Here is a 17,035-nt window from a genome sequence, read left to right on the forward strand (position 1 = left end):
ATCCTATCTTTCTTTGTGGACGCTTCTATAACTGCCATATCCACAAATCACCTTTTCTCTCCCAACATATGTCAATGCTAATGTTACTTTCATCGTGTTTATTTTTAAGGTAGGATCTCACTGTGTAGCCTGGAACTTGCCATGTAGCCAACACTGGTGTCAAACCCATGACCTGTCGACCTCAGCCTTCTGAATGCTATGATAATGGTTTGTGTCACCACACTAGGGCTTTGGTATTTTATTTGGAGTGGCCTGCTCCACGATGGGTCTGTTAATATATTCATATGCCTTGGTTGCCTTTGTTTTAAGCAATTTATAAGATTAAAGAATGCGTAACATTTTCCTATCCTACACTGTATATAATGTATTAAAGACCCCAAAGAAGCTAACAGGATAAAGTTATCAATTTCTGGGTATATAATTCTGTGTACCCAATCCTTGGCCATTCCTACATAAGAGACACCTCTGTTATCAATATATTTGATGGATACAATCAGCTGTGTGCTGTGTGCAAAGGCCCTCCAGCGATAAAAATGTGGCATGAGCCAAAAGCATCCTTAAAGAAGAACTATGTGGTAGGTTGTCGGACAGGAAACTAAGAAAATCAGGGAGTTGAGGGAGCCAGCACAAACAGGCTGGCTCTGGCTTCAGAAATAAGTATGAAGAAGCATTTGAATACTAGATCCACTAGCAAGGAATTTTATACCCTTCACCACTTCTTTATTACATGTTCATTAAGTAACTTTAAAGTGAAGATTTATCTTCCTAACAAGATTTTAATTAGAAAAAAAGGAAGCTAATAATTTGTATCTCTTTTGGTTTATTTATCAGTTCCTTTTGAGTTCAGCATGAGCCCATTCCCCATTCCTAAGAGACAGAATCTCTGTGTGCTATTAAAATGTAGTATCTGGACCTATGAAACAAAAACAGTCATCACTAAAACTTCACCAACATAAATAGCATCTTCTGAGGGGTTCTGGTGTTTCCTATTAATATGTACCCCTTACCATACTTACCACACTTCTAACCTCTTCTACCACACCCTCCTAGGCTTGGCTTTAATAGCCTGGCTACCATGCTGCCATCTACCAAGCTTTTAGGTGAGTGTTGGGACTGACTTGCCACAGACACCATTCTGGACCCCATGGTACTTTATTCTAATAAAGGTGCCACCATCCTACCTGTACAGACTGCTCTGCCTGGGTCTGGCTGAGCTGAGTTTGCAAAGTGCTGATGAGTTCTTCCTTTTCTTGGAGTTGTTGCTTTATCAGGACGAACTCCTTCATCTCTGCAGAACTCTTTTGCAGCTGGAGGGGAAAATATTTACTTAAATAAGGGGGTTGGCATTCTTAGATCTTTGACTTTCTTGTTTGTCTTGAGTATTGACCACATTTCCTTCTAATTTCCACTTTAACACACACACAAAAAAGAATTCCATATATTAATTTTTAAAATATTATTGAACTGCCAAAATTTTTCAGAAGAGGACAGAAGCAACACTGTTTTCAATTTGTTTGAATGTTCACATAGCAAAGAGACAGACCACCTAGACAGTGAACAGAAAACTGTGGACAATATTGACGGCATGTAGGAATATAGCCTACAAACCCTGAACTAAACAAGGTAAGGGCAAATCAGGAATATCAGCGTGTTCTTGGCATTAGAGATTGTATAAGAGATGGGAGACACCAAGAGAGTTACATCTGACGGCCCCATGGAACAGGGAAAATCCAAGGTAAACACCACCAAGTATTTGTGGGGATAGATGGCAGCCAGTATTAGAAAAGAAGCAACACTCCCCATTCCCTGATCATGGGTAAATGCAGGGCATCCACAGGAAGAAAGAGTGAAAGGCCAGTACAATCTAGACCTCCTGACATCTCAGAACGGAGTCAGGGGCTGTTTAAGATATGTGAATGAACTTGGAGGAAACTGTGAGGAATAGCACCAGGATGAAGAGGCCTGACAAGCAGCTCCCTGGCAGACTCTCTGCTCTGCATGGTCAAGGCCTTGGCTTCTAGCTCTAGCACTGGGGAAAATGGCTGAGGACAGTGGCACGTGACTGCGATTTCAGAAACAGAGGGGCTGTGACAGAATCAAGAGCAGCCTGGGCTACGAGATGAGACCCAGCTCAAACAGAATAGGAATAATAGAGAGGAAAAAGGGGGAGAGGAACCTCTAATGCATATGCTGCATAATTTGCTATCAACTAACCACATGAAGCTACAAAAGTCTTAACACGTGATTCCTCCAAAATAAGTATTTCATTTTAATATCATTTAACTAAAATTTAAGGCTGAATTATTCATTATTTTTTCATTACAATTCTGTTTTGGTTTGACTGTTTGACTTTATCTGTTATCAGGTGAGGTTTTTTTGTTTTTTAAGATTTTAAAATTTTATATGTATGTATGTGTGCCTGCATGAGTTTATGTGCAACACATGTATATGGGTGCCTGTTGAGGCCAAAGGACATCAGATCATTAGGAACTGAAGTTATAGGTGGTTATGAGCCACCTGATGCTGGGAACCTAACCTGGGCCGTCTGCAAGAGCAGTCCCATTAAGTGTTTTTTTTTTTTTTTTTTAATTAATTGTTTAATTTTTTATTTAATTTTTTTTGCCAGAGCTGAGGACCAAACCCAGGGCCTTGAGCTTGCTAGGCAAGTGCTCTACCACTGAGCTAAATGCCCAACCCCCCATTAAATGTTCTTAACCACCAAGCCATGAGAATTTGCTAAGGTTATGTGCAATGACCAGTGTATACAGTCAATGTCAACAAGCTGATTTAGTTTGAGTGATTTTTTGCTGCACTTGTATGCAATATTGCAATGTGTTTATTTGCATAGTTAATGCAGATAGCATGAGTAACAGTTGATATCAAGATAAACAACTGAAGAATAAAATATAAAGTTAATTATTTTAATTATAATTGAATAATTTTTCTAATTCAAAACTAGGGATTTATAAATTTTAAAGTTCTAAATGGAGGCAGACTAATGATCTATAACTCATTCCTTTTCATTTTTAACTAGCATTTCACTATAGACATTCCATAGTTTGTTTACATATTTACCTGTGATGGGAAAGTGAGTTGACTAGTGTTTGGCTAGTACTGTTGGAGCATGATGGTGCAGATCAAAGTGAAGGGTGGTACGAGGTAAGCCACAAATCTGAGAAATCTAGCTCCCATATACTTGAACAAAAACCACAGAAAAGAAGTCTGTGAAATTTTCTCCAAAAACAAATTATATGTTTAGAAAAACTAACTTCACACAAAAATAGGAAGAGAAGAGGACCCAGTCAAAGCACCATACGCAATATGTATCTACCGAGGCTCAGCAATGGCTTGGTGGTTGTGAGCACTTGCTGTTCTTGTAAGAGGATCCAGGTTTGGTTGCCAGCACCCAGAACCATCTGTACCTCTGTTCAGGGGATCTGATGTCCTTGTCTGACCTCTATGGGCACTAAGCATGCATGTAGTGCATATAACAGACATGCAAGCAAAAACATTCACACATGAAATAGAATGAATAATTACATAATGTCATTCAAAAGGCAGGCACATTGGCTCACGACTGTAATTTCAGCACTCAGGAGGCTGAGACAGGAGGACTGCCGTAAGTTCAAGGGAAAACAGTGTGAGACCTTGTCTCAAAAACAAAAACCTCATGAAGAATAAGGAGAACAATATCCTGAAAGAAATTATAACTTATTTCAGAGTTAAACATGTTTAAGAAAAGTGTACAGGACATAAAAGGAAAATTAGAATTAGAAAAGTTTAAAAAAAGTAATAAAATTCATGAAGTTGCTATAAAGGAAAACTCATTTCAGAAAAGAAAACCAAACACAAAACAGAATGCCTTGAGTTAAATAAGAAAAAGAACAAATCTAAAACATAGTATCAAAAATTGATTAAGAAATATATAACCAAAAATAAAGGTTAACAAAAACAGAAGTCTGCAAGGAAGAAAATGAAAGTAACCGAGCTGATCAAACGCTGTAAATCATATAATTCAAGAGTTTTTGAAACATGTGAACCATATATGGAAAGAATCTGAGTGTGTGCAAATATCAACCAAGAAGTCCCCACCCCAATGCAAGCTCTGACACAGAGACTAGACTTGGAATGAAGGAAGGAAGGAAGGGGCAGGCAGGGAGGTCTGAGTGCTGGGGATACAACCAGGTGTGTAGAAAGAGACACTGACCATGTATGTCTGCTGGCTGTTAGTAATTTAACCTAATAATAATGAGGTAACTCACTCTTACTTGCAAGGCTTGCTCTGACTGTACCTGGTCAAGCTGGGCTTGCAAATCACTAATTTCTCCTTCTCCTGGAGGTCATGTTTTATCTTTTCCACTTTCATTTCTTCATTTGTAGCATTTGTATCACTTTATTGTGTATACTGCAGAGGGTGGAGCTGGAGAAGTAACCCAAGCCCTTAAGAAGAGTCCAGCCCATCGTGAGTGGACCCCAGATACTGGACAGTTAGAATTTGGTTTTGCTTTGACTTGACTGGGACTGAGCCCTGACTTTCCCCTCTTGAAGTAGAAATGTATGTTATTAGAGTCTATAGTTGAGAGACTTTCAATTTGAAAAGACTTTGGATTTTAAAAGAGATTGGCTATTTTAAAGGGACTGAAATTTTAATGTGTTTGAATTGGGAAAGACTGTAGGACTTTCAAAGTTATTGAAGTTTTAAGGTGAGATTTCGTGATGAATAAGAAAGGAAGGGTTGTAGCTTAATAGTGACGTGTTTGTCTGTCAAATTGACAAGGGGTCAGATGCACTGGATAGTTTCGTGTGTCAACTTGGCACAAGCTAGAGTCATCAGAGAGGAAGGAGCCTCAACTGAGGAAACACCTCCATGTGATCCAGCTATCAGACATGTTCTTAATAAGTTACTGATGAGGAGGGCCCAGCCCATGGTGGGTGGTGCGATCCCTGGGCTATTGGTCCTGGGTTCTCTAAGCAAGCAGGCTGAGCATGCCATGAAGAGCAAGTCTGTAAGCAGCACTCCTCCATCGGCTCCTAACTCCAGGATCCTGCCCTCTTTGAGTTCCTGTCCTGACTTCCTTCAATGATCAACAGCAATGCAGAAATGTAAGCCAAATAAAGTTTCTTCCTCCTCCTCAAAAAAAAGAGTTATAATTAATATATATTTTATCTTCTACACAATTTGCTCTTTAGAGATGTTTAATTACAGCTTTATTAAACTGACAGAAACACTTAGAAGCCAGAAGCAGAAGGAGCTCTCTGAGTTAGAAGCCAGCCTGGTCTAGAGTTCCTGAACAGTTAGAACTTCCCAGAGAGATCCTGTCTCAACCACCCAACCAAACAACCAAACAACAAAACCAATCAACCAACCACAACAACAAATCAAACAATGACAGGAGCAAGAAAATAAAAAAAGAAAAGAAAAGAATAATAATAATAATAATAATAATAAGAAGAAGAAGAAGAAGAAGAAGCAATGAATTTTGGGCGGGAAGATAGCTCAGTTTAAGAACACTTGTTATAGAACCATGAGGACCACAGTCTGGATCTTAGAACTCACATAACAAGCCATGGATCCCACAAACACATGTTACTCCAGCTTCAAGGGATCTGACACTCTCTTCTTGCCTCTGATACTCCCACTTTGTTGCTGTGTCCCCTCCCACCCCTACACACGCACACAGCACACCATGGCACACCAAGGTGAAAGGGTTGCTGAGACTGACAGCTGGAATGGACTGGGACTGCTGGACATCATTTATTTAACAGGGAAAGTAAATGAAGGTATAGGATGCTGACACACTGAAGGCCTGAGGGTTAAGCAGCAAGCTTAAAAAGGATAAGTAAAAAAAAAAAATCTAACAACATGACTCAAGGGAAGTCTGAAAGAATAAACATGAAAAGAAAAAGGTTAGTGCCTGCTACACAGCTAGGGGAAGAGAGTTGCCATAGGAACCATAGAGAAGGAAAAGAATTCAAAGAAATTACTGGCTCTTAAAATCAACTTTGAGATGTTAAACAATCCTATTCTCTTCTCCTCCTTCTCATGCCCCTGCAGTGCGAGGGATTGAACCTAGGGCCTTATACATACTGCATAGGAGCTCTTCCACTGAGCCATACCCTAGTGCAAACAAGGAAAAGTGATGTCCCCTGAGCATTAGTTCCTGAAAGGCAAGGCTAAGCAGGATACTGGGAGTAACAAGTGTACTCAAGGCTGTGGCTCAGAACCTGAAACAACTCCCGCCAGAGCTGACATTTCTGAGAATCACAACCCATGGTTAGGTGACGTCTAGGCTCACTTGCAACCACGGTGTGCAGTGGCACACTGGTATCAGCATAATCTGCACAAATGCTCCCATAACCTGACAGTTCCCATTCTCTAGATACCCACCCAAATGTGGCTCCGAACAGAGAGGTGAGGAGAATGTATACTGCAACACCCCCACGCTCTTCTAAAGACAGCTTTCTTAGTCCCTCTGCATCCTGACTGGACACTGCTTTCTCGTGGCAACCATAAACCTGGCTGAGCCCCCTTACAGGGAGAACAGGGTGAGCCAGGCAACTCAGCCCACAGTTCATGAAACATTAATGCACCATTATTCACTGACAGAAAAGAGAACATTCTGTAGTAGTTAAGGAATAAAAGGACTTCAGAGCAGGAGGAAAATCTTAGAGATCCTAGTGTTTAATGTTCTAACCAATAATCAAACACATCCACAAAGTATATGTTTCTCCTCTCTGTCTCACTTCAGTACTGATTTCTTCCTGGCAGCCCTTGCAAATTCTGACTGGGAGTCTGAGTAGCAACTGCAGACTCAAGGCCACATTTCCTTCTATGTTTGCTCTCCCCATGTGGCCTTCAGTCCAGGCAGACCACAGGCTGGGAGGGGAGGGCAGCACTCCTGCTGGATCACTTTGGCCCACTGGTCTGCTGGAACCAGGCTCTGTAGGGAGACACCAAGTCTCAACCCAGTCCTCATACCTCAGAGAGTGGCTCTGCAGCCTGAGGGTCCATAGGCGAAGCAGCCTCTCCTTGTGCTTTCAATTTTTCCATCTGTTTGTTCAAAGACACAAGCTTTGATTTTGCGTGTAGTTTCAGTTTTTTAATTTTGGTATCAGCAGCTTTTCGTTCCTCCTGCGGCAGAGCAATGAAGACAATAAAGGAATGCTCACTGTTTCCCTAGCATGCAGCTTACTTCTGGCAGGCGGCAGGCCTGCAGTACTTAAGAACAAGACCCAGGTTCTCCAACAGGCTAAGAAAATGATCTGCCTGTATCAAGTGCACGGCCAGTGGCCACACAACCAACAGTACCTGCAGAACTTCATCCTGCTGCAGGAGTTGAAGGTCCTTCTGCTGAATGATCTCCTTCAACTCCACCACTAGCTTCTCTGCATCAGATAGCCGTTCCAGAACATTGTCCGGGATGGTATTATTTAATTCCATGTCAGATTTATGGGGTAATTCCTGGTATTTAGACATTAAACAATAAAAATAATGCACAGGGAAAAGCATTAAGTATTCTCAGGAATTAGCACATCCTCACCTCAGCCTTTGCCCAGCTCTACTCTTTTGAGACTGAGGCCTAATTAATCCCACAGCAGTGTTCCTCACCATTACAATACAATATGTATTTCATCTAACTTAAAGTTTTATTATTCTAATTTTATCAAAGAGGAAAATAAAGCGAGGCAAGGATTATATACTATTAAGTGGAGAAACACAAAATTTAAAATTAGAGATGAGCTAAGGGCTCCCTTCTCCCTCCTCCCCTCCCTCCCCTGCCTCCTCCTTGGGAACATAACTCCTGTTCCTTGGGAAAGGTGTAAAGAGGAAAGGGAGACTGGAGCACCATTTTTGTTTGAAAACATGTTGATTTCTATAAATTTGCTTACCTTTCTTGTAGTTTACAATGTATTTCCCAACCCTGTCTCAAACAAAATAAATTCAATACAATAAAAATAAAAAGTTATTTCAAAATTTAAAAAAAACACCCCTTAACCATTTAGCTTGCTGCTTGTCTTTCCAAAAGCTCATGGACTTCTTTTGAATCCTTAAGGGTTGGGAAATACAATGCAAACTACAAGAAAGGTAAGCAAATTTATAGAAATCAACATGTTTTCAAACAAAAATGGTGCTCCAGTCTCCCTTTCCTCTTTACACCTTTCCCATGGAATAGGAGTTATGTTCCCAAGGAGGAGGCAGGGGAGGGAGGGGAGGAGGGGAGGGGAGGAGTGGGGAGGGAGGGGGAGCAGTGGGAGGAGGGAGGGGAGGAAGGGGGGAGGGGGGAGGGAGAATGGGAGGAAGGGGTGGAGTTGGAGGAGGAAGATGGTGACAATGACTTCTTAAGATAACATGGTCCTAAACAGGTCAAGCAGCCAACAGACACCATCTTTCCATGCTCATCTAGACTCGGTTTCAGGTCCCCACAGCTCTTGGGCTAACATTCCTCAGCAGAGGTCCATTTCCAGAGTCGCAGGAGTTTTCTTCAACATCACTTCTACTTTGCGTGGGGGAGGTTGCTCACATTCCTCTAGCTTAAGGTATTCTCCTCAGAAAAACACAGAATGGAGGTCTCATAGGTTTGGATCTGGACAGAGTTACTCACAGCTTCTGAAGGAGCTGTTACAATCTGGTCAACACCATATTTTGATAATTCATGAACAATAGTACTCGTTAATCCTGTTAAAACTCCCAGCATCTCTGTGGGTGAAACAAAAGAAAATGCAACAATCAGTAAAAACAGATACAGGCTGCTAGAGGGTGAGTATTGCAGACAGGTGCCGCTAAGCATTAGTACCCATATCATATCACCTACGTGAAGTAAGGAGATGGTGTGTAAAGTACAGCCACATCCTGTCCTGCTCAGGTGCCATATTGTAAGTGCCATCACCAGGATCAATTTGAAAAGTAAAATGCAAGAACACAATCCTTGAATACAAGGACGTAGTTGTCAAGTATGTCTTAAAGGCTGTCTTTAATGCCTTTTTTCCACTGATAAACAAAAACCTTAAGTTTTCCTTCTTCCCGATGTACCCTTTTCTGATTTCCAAGCACATGATGTAAGTAGAATGGAAAGCCCACCCCACAAAAGCGTGGGAATCCTCAGAAATGCTGACAATTGTCTTGAGAAATCAAGGAAGCACCTTCTATGTGATCTTCAAATTCTGTTGAGTTGGGCCAGATTTTCTTTTTGTCACTTAATTCTCCTAGTTTGTGTTTTTATAAACATGTGGCATAGTTACAGAGGTATTCACACAGTATCCAAAATATACTATGTACTTAATAATATATAAAACAAAATAAACATATTTAGGAGGAAGAGGCTCAAAGTGTTTTACCTATAGCATATGCAATTAAAAACTGTTCAGGAACTACTAATGTAGTCAAATGTAACTGCGGGAAGAAGGATCAAGGAAGTAAACGCAGTGTAATGAATACACAATGCTTCAAGCCAGGGACTCCTGGAGCTCTACCACTTGGGTAGACTTTTAGCCCTGAAACTTTTGAGTTTTCTTCCATTTTTCCGTATCTATTCCAAATCGCTTCATTTTTCTAACAGTATTTCCGGAACCTGACCCTTGACAGCCATTCCGACCATCCACACCTTATGAACTCATATTTCTAGAAAGGACTCTACACAGTTACAAACTCCTTCACTGTCATCTTGCCCAAACCTGGAAAGTCGTCCTTACAGCGCCTGGAGAGCTTCCACCTATCTCCAAAAGTCAACGTGTTTATTATCCATGATTTTAAATATCCGTCCCACCCTCAAAACGGGCCTCTCCCCACAGACCAACTGCAACGCTTTAAATAAACCAGGCAAATACTTTCTCCAATCGCCTAAGGGACTCACCCTCCTGTTCGCATTCCTGTGACACAACAACCAACACACCCCCACACAGCCAAACCGAGGTTTTTCTTTGTTTGTTTGTTTTCTTCCAGAACTCCCTTCGTCGGACTCTTCCCTGTGAACACCTCTGACTCCTGGATCCACTCTCCTTCCTCCTCTTCCCAACCCGTTAGCATAGCAGGATCATGCCTGGAACATCCTTGTCCTCTGCCTACTTTGAGTCCCGCGGCCGCCGCGGGGCACAAAGTTTGTTCAGGGCCCGAGCTCAGGGCTGGGGCAGGCTCCCTCCCGCGTCCTGGGCTGCGTTCCCAGCCTGGCTTCCAGAGGCCGCTCGGACACAGGGCGGTGCACGCAGGGCTGGCCAGCTCGCCCGCCTCAGGGGACCCCCGGGGGAGAAACGACCCTGCTGGCCGCCGGGGTGTCCGCGCTCCCGGGCCGCTTACGGCGTGGGGGACCGGGTGACCCACCTAGGCCGGGCAGGTGACGGCGGCGGAGCCCAGAGGGGCGGGGCGGCCGGCCCACAGCCACAACCAGTGTCCCTTGGCCAGCAGCCCGCCGCAGGCCTGTGGCGGAGCTCCCCGCGGAGCCTGCCGACCATACTCACCTGTAGACGGCCGCCACGGCCGAGTAGGCCGCAGCCTGCCCTACATAAGCCACATCAGCTAGGAAATGCCAAGCTAAAAGCCTCCACCGCCGTGCCCCTGGGACACAACCACTCTCCGTGGGACGGAAAATGGAACTGAGAGGTCGACGTATCGAAGACGCGCTTGGGGCGTTACCATGGCGACCTGACACGCCTTGTTTGTAACTAGTTGCGTCACAATGGCCGACACCAATCAATGCCCTAAAACCTTCCACTTCCTCAAAGACGCAACCAATGGAATCTAGGAAGGAGAGGCTTGGCGGATGAGGCTATGTTGAGATGTGACCCTAAAGAAGATCCAAAAAAGGCTTTGCGATGTTTGGGTGATTGGGAATTCAGGTTTACCCTGATTTCGCACATAGTGTTGTTCTTGGTAGCCACCGTGGGCTCGGCTTCTGAGGAGGTTTTGGACTAGGGACGCTAGCGGCTAGTATTGGGATATGTGTGAAAATCAACCCTTGGTAGAGCCTGAAACTTGCTTTAGCATGGCGTTTTAACTTTGTGGTGAAAAAAAAAAATGAGAATCAGAGACATGGCTAGCCAAAGACAAACAGCACTTTAGTAATGGAACACGGAGTACAACATGATGTCACGAGGCATCGTTTGCTGATACCAATCAAGATGTGAGAGAGATTGTAAAGGGTTGGAAATTGGCGCTTTAGCTGGGATGAGCAAACTGAGATCTAATGGCTCAGGCTCTGGGATGAGTCAGTGAGGAGCTCCAACAAGAAACAGAAAGTACTCATCAAGTGCTCCTTCACCCTAAGGCAGCGGAGGGGGCAGAAACCTAGCCAACTCCTAATGATTTCAGACATTCTTCATAAGAATGTTAATATCAATTTACTGAATCTCATTATACACCAAGCACTCAGCTAGCCCACTATATTTGCAATCTCACCCTAATGATTACGTAATCTTTTGAGGCACAAATAGTAGCTCAGTAACATCTCCTAGCTGTTCATTTAACATTGTAGATCCTATATTTACTGTATATCTTTTGCTACCTAACATAACTATCTTATTGTCTTATCACGAGTTTAAGACATCCTGAGGTTTTTGTCTCTTTTGATCTCAGTTGTATCTCCAGGTCCCAGAATAGTATACAGGGTGTACTAAATGTCCCTTGAAGCAATAAGTTATGTGTGATTATCTTTAATTTAAATGTAATATAATAAACTTCAAAAGACTTATTCATACAGGGTTGTGGGGGAAAGGGCAGAGCCCAGGCTAAGAAGTAAATTTTGCCAGCCAGTGGTGGCACACACCTTTAATCGCAGCACTCGGGAGGCAGAGGCAGGAGGATCTCTGTAAGTTCGAGGCCAGTCTGGTCTACACAGCGAGTTCCAGGACAAGCTCCAAAACTACAGAGAAATACTGTCTCAGAAAAAAAAAAAAAAAAGTAAATTTTATCTCTTTGTAGACTTTTATTTGGATCTTTCAGTTTTAAGATATGTCCATACAGAAGTTGGAAACTTACCTAATAGGTATGGCTCCACCTTCTCATGGGTGGTTCTAGATTGGTTATTCACAGAGAATTGCAGTGACTACAAAGGAAATGAAATGTGGAAATGTGGAGAGATTAGAGCTGAGCTGAGCTCTTTAAACCCTCAAAAAATTAATGAAAGACTCAAAATGGTTTAAAATGCAACTCACCTGCACATTGGAGCTGAGAGATTGGTTGAGATAGCAAAAGGGTAATTTAGGGTGTGGTGGCACTTGACTTTAATCCAAACACTTAGGAGACAGAGGCAGGCAGATTTCTGAATTCAAAACCAGTTTGGTTTACAAATGGAATTCCAGGCCGGCCTGCTAAGTGAGTCAGTCTGTGTTTCTAATATCTCTCCCAAAAGCAAATAATTAGGAACTGACACCAAATGAGAGTGGAGAACAGTGGGAGTCAGTGCAACATCATGTATGGATTGCCTGGGATATTTGATAATGGTGATATGAACTGATAGGCAAGGAACATGTTGCCCATATAAAATGGTATGCCATTTACATAAAGACATTTGGATAGTACTCTGAAACCAAAGAAGTTTGCATCACTCCGGTGTCTCTTGGAGAGTGACCATTTTGGGCCCATGAGATGGTTCCATAGGTAAAATGCGATGATCCAATTTTGATCCTTGGACTCTACATGAAGGTGAAAGGGAAGAAACAAACAAAAGTTGTCCTCTGACCTCCACATGTGCCGTGGAAATCATATCCACACATCATACACAATGATGATGATTATTTTTTTAAAAAAGAATGACCATTTTCCTAGTTACAAGTATAGTGAGGAAAAGTTGAGGGCAAAAAACTGCCTATGCTGCAGCACACATGTAATATTAGAGAAGAAATGCTGGGGACTGAGAGGGTTAAAGTGCAGGGGTGGAGATGTGTGTGGAGGAGGAATAATGAAGGCAGAAAAGTCTAAGTGGAAAGGGTATGGGAATGGAGATGTTAGGAAGGGGTGAGAAGACAGCGAACCCAAACTAAGATTATGGGAAGACTTTTTATTTGTAAGCTAATTTATTTGCAAGCTGATTTCTTTATAAGCTAATTGTAAGACATACGGGATTTCTAAAATGGAGTTTAAACAGAGGTACTTTGCATGGGTGGAGAATGCTGTTCCCATGCCCATGGGTTCTTCAGCAAATCCCAGTGCTAAGTATGGGATATCTCCCTAGGAGTTATTGGTCAAGGAGGGCTCAGAAACCCAGACAATACAAGCTACTTCACTTGCTCTTGGTTGTCCACCAGAACTATATGGTAGAACTATATGGTAGAACACAGACACTCTCCTTCAGAACAGAGAATCAAACTGGGACTGACCTGGGAACTGGCTAGCATTTGTAGTGCTAGAAATGATCATGTGGGCTGCTGGGAGAGAAAAGTTAGCATTGGTTTTAGCCTATGGTGGACCCTTCATGCTACAATACTGGCCCACCATATAGATGTGCCCAACTGGTGCGACCATGCAACCATGGCATGGATGTTTTGGGAGTTACCCGACCCGTTTCTGGTTGGATTCAGGCATGCTCTACAAAAGAGAATTCATGTCTGGTACTGTAAATCTGGTCAAAAGCCCTTAGCTGGGAAGGTATAGACACTAGGAAGGAATGTCTAATGTTTTGCTGGATGGAAGTTTCCACATTACCTAGTAAATATGTGTACACCCACTGATTAGTGATGTTTCTTTTTGCCATGAGCAAAGGTGAATACAGAAATTTGCAACTAGTCAAAGGACTGAGAATAAGGGATCATCAAGTACTCAGCCTTGAAAAGGACATCAGTATCACTCACCACCACTATGGATTAGAGAATGTCACAGAAGAGAAGGCAGTAAGAATTTAAAAACTGGAGGATAGGGAGAAGTGCTTTGATAAGCTGCCTTCTGGACGTAACATGGCTGTTGCACTATGGTAACTTTCATAATATTGCTCAAGATGAAGCTTGTCAATATTCCAGCATAGATGGAGGAGCACATGAGGCCCCACTCCTAGCCAAATAGCTACTTGCAGTTAATGCCTGTTGGGGAAGGGAATCAATCTTTTTCAATGATGCCACCATTAGTAAATTGCCCATAATTTGGTAAACAAGCCATCACCCATGCAAATGCAGGCAACTCTAATTAAGCTCAGTGTTTTTGTTTGTTTTGTAAAGACATGAAAGGAGGATGGGGTTGCTGGGGAGTTTTCTAGAGGAACTGGGAGAGGAATAAGAGAAAGTGAGAGTGTTCCCCATCAAAATGCATTGCATATATGTAGGGTTTATTAAAGAATAATAAATTTTTAAAAAATGGCCTCACTCTTCTGGTTTACTGTTACCCAATCCTCTGACAGTTATTTTCTCAAGGCACCCTTCATCTTCCCCTACGCCAAATAGACATCCCAAAACCCTCCTACAGCTTGTGTGTCTTTCAGATGTATTTCATCTTCAATTTAACATTTATTCAGATATTTGTCAAATATGTAAGTTGCATTTAAGTATCTATCTCACACCACACACACACACACACACACACACACACACACACAATGTATACTGTATATACCACATGTATAATCTACAACAATGAAGCATATCATCTTATAGGTTAGAAAAAGTGGCCAATTAAAGACTACTTCATTAAAAAACAGTGTCGGACTTGGGGAGATAGCTGAGTAGTTAAGAGCACTTGCTCTTGCTGATGACTGTCAGGTTCTCAGTACCAATGTCTGGTGTCTCACAACCCCCTTGAGCTCTGGGGGAATCTGATACCCTCTTCTGGATCTTTTGCATACAGACCTCTGCATGGTTACACAGACACACTCCATACTCGAATAAAAATAAAAGTGAAAACAAAAACAGTAATTAAACTTATGTTCCATTTTATCATTTCTAAAAGGAAATACAAAAATCCAACAGCTAATCATGGTTGCATATGCCTCTAATCCTAGCACTGGAAGGCCGAAGCAGGTAGATCTCTGTGAGTTTGAGGCCAGCCAGAGCTAAATGATGACACCCAGTCTTTAAAAAATGCGTTATTTGGGGAATTTGGAGAGGCAGCTCAGCGTTAAGAGCACTGGCTCCAGGTTCAGTTCCCAGCATCCACACGGCAGTTCACAACTTTAACTCTAGTTCCAGGCAATCCAACACCCTCACACAGACATGTAGACAAAACCAATGCACATAATTTTTAAAATGTATGTTTAATACAATATAAGAACTATAACCAACTGTTTCCCTTATATCTTTTCTCCAGTTTTTCAGATAATTAAATGTCCTTTAATTGACCACTTCTTTTTCTAAACTTTGTCAAGGTGAAAAATATAATGGTAGTAATAATAATGGAAATTCTGAATAACAAATGTGAAAAATTAAAATAATCCTGACAAGTTTTTCAAGAACACAATACTTATTTAAAAAAAAACGCTTTCGTTAGAAAACAGAAATGAAATTTCATATTACATGTCAACAATAGAATTTCACATTGACTTCTGTCCCACAATAAAAGCTGACAGATCTGTTTGTGAATGGAGACTGGGTAGAAAGGGGAAAGAGTTGGCAGCGAGGTAGGCAATGCTCTGCTTGTTGCTTCCAAGTGTTGCAACAGAGGCAAAACTAACAATCTCCTAAGATGGCTGGCTTTCAGTTATCCTCTAGGGGGGTTTGGTTCCACCAATAAATAGAGTTCCTAATTCTATATTAAGCTCATCCTTTGGAACATCAATCTCATCGCCTGCTTCTTCACCAAGCTTTTTCCACCAAGGGGCTTGTATGTGCTTCAGGGTGGTGAGATGGGCTTGTTTGGCCTTGGCTGCCACAGGCCTAGATCTACTTAGGAAGTGCTCAGGTTCCTTTCCTTCTGCCTCCTTCAGACTTGGTGCTTCTGCAGCAAACAGAAAGTAAATGAGTTAGTAGAGTGTGCCAGGCAAACAGCAACCTGCATACAGCAGAGCTGGGGCCCAGCTACAGTCAGGAACAGGACAGAGTTCCAGCTCTGAATGTGTTGTCACTGCTAACTATGAAGGTAGATGTCTAGTCAAAAGTTGCAGTTGTGGGTGAAAGCAACAATCCCAAATACTTGGCAACTTCTAGGTTTAAATAAAAGAATAAGGGTTGGGATTTAGCTCAGGGTAGAGCGCATGGCTAGCATGCACCAGGCCCTGGGGTCGATCCTCAGATCAAAAAAAAAAAAAAAATAATAATAAAATAAAAATAAAAGAATAAATATAGTTAGCTTAAAAATATAAACCTTGGTGAAAGCATGTCATTAAAAGTTATAAATGTTCTATTAAGTGCATTGCACTGTAACTACTGTCATTGTCTATTCTAAAATATGAAAAAATTAAAAGACTTTAGGAACTACAGAACAGAATGTGGCTAGTAGGGCACATCTTTGAAATTAGTAATTTTGCTGGAGCTAAAATATTTGAAACAGAAACTAGAGTCTGTATCACTGAAACTGAGATGGTGTAAGATCTCCTGAGAGCTGGGACAGACTATTTGTGGCATGTTCCTTCTAAAGATTGTGGATGCCACATCTCTTGCATGGGGTACTCCTTTTATGAGACAGAAGGAAGCAGAGCATACTCATCAACTGTTCAATGTTGGTGCTGATCTGAGCCATCAAAGCTTCTCTGTGTTGCTGGGTTCTTTCTTCTACGGCCCTTCCCATAAAGTAGCGTTGAAGTTGTTCTTGTGCTTGTGCATGGAGCTCTCTGCTGGCCACATCTGACATCTCAGAGCCCTGAAAACACAAGACAGAAAACTTGTCATAAGGACAGATATATCAAAAATATGCTCCTTACCTAACCACACAGCAGAGCTTCTAGAATTCTTAGCAGTCTCTCACTTTATCTATAGAATCTACTGCAAGTATTAAATTGTCTTTTTTAGTAGCTTTAGTTGGGTGTAGTCATGCCTGGAATCTTCATGTAGAAGAAGCAGGTTGATCCTGAGTTCAGGGCCAGCCTGGGCTACATAGTGATATTTTGTCTCAAAAAACCTAAAACCCAACCAAAGAGAGAGATATCTGATACATGGTGATTTTGGAAATGTTTTTTCTTTCTTGTGG

General features: G+C 42.0%; 1 protein-coding gene across 3 annotated transcripts; it reads right to left on the minus strand.

Moving 5' to 3' along the window:
- Positions 1-7: 7 nt before the first annotated feature.
- Positions 8-16,831, minus strand: LOC118576124 (golgin subfamily B member 1-like). Of its 3 annotated transcripts, XM_036176500.1 has the most exons (7): positions 16,552-16,831; positions 12,145-12,624; positions 11,969-12,035; positions 8,604-8,698; positions 7,310-7,462; positions 6,980-7,132; positions 8-1,307 (listed from the first exon to the last, which is right to left on the minus strand). In XM_036176500.1, exons 4-7 carry the CDS (start codon positions 8,694-8,696, stop codon positions 1,158-1,160), a joined length of 549 nt encoding a protein of 182 aa, XP_036032393.1. In that variant the 5' UTR covers positions 8,697-8,698; positions 11,969-12,035; positions 12,145-12,624; positions 16,552-16,831; the 3' UTR covers positions 8-1,157. The 3 variants fall into 3 exon arrangements, with proteins under 3 accessions (XP_036032393.1, XP_036032394.1, XP_036032395.1); XM_036176501.1 differs by lacking the exons at positions 11,969-12,035; positions 12,145-12,624; positions 16,552-16,831 and adding an exon at positions 10,453-10,614; XM_036176502.1 differs by lacking the exons at positions 11,969-12,035; positions 12,145-12,624; positions 16,552-16,831 and adding an exon at positions 9,852-10,417.
- Positions 16,832-17,035: the final 204 nt, after the last annotated feature.

This window comes from Onychomys torridus, unplaced genomic scaffold (genome assembly GCF_903995425.1).
Source record: "Onychomys torridus unplaced genomic scaffold, mOncTor1.1, whole genome shotgun sequence".
NCBI lineage: Eukaryota > Metazoa > Chordata > Mammalia > Rodentia > Cricetidae > Onychomys > Onychomys torridus.

Excerpts from the sequence above, each read along its gene's own strand:
- LOC118576124 (XM_036176500.1), bottom strand. The coding sequence starts at position 8,696 with ATGCTGGGAGTTTTAACAGGATTAACGAGTACTATTGTTCATGAATTA. Across the intron at positions 7,133-7,309 it reads AGCAGGATGAAGTTCTGCAG|GAGGAACGAAAAGCTGCTGA; the intron begins GTACTGTTGGTT and ends GCTCTGCCGCAG. Across the intron at positions 1,308-6,979 it reads CTGCAGAGCCACTCTCTGAG|CTGCAAAAGAGTTCTGCAGA; the intron begins GTATGAGGACTG and ends TTTCCCCTCCAG.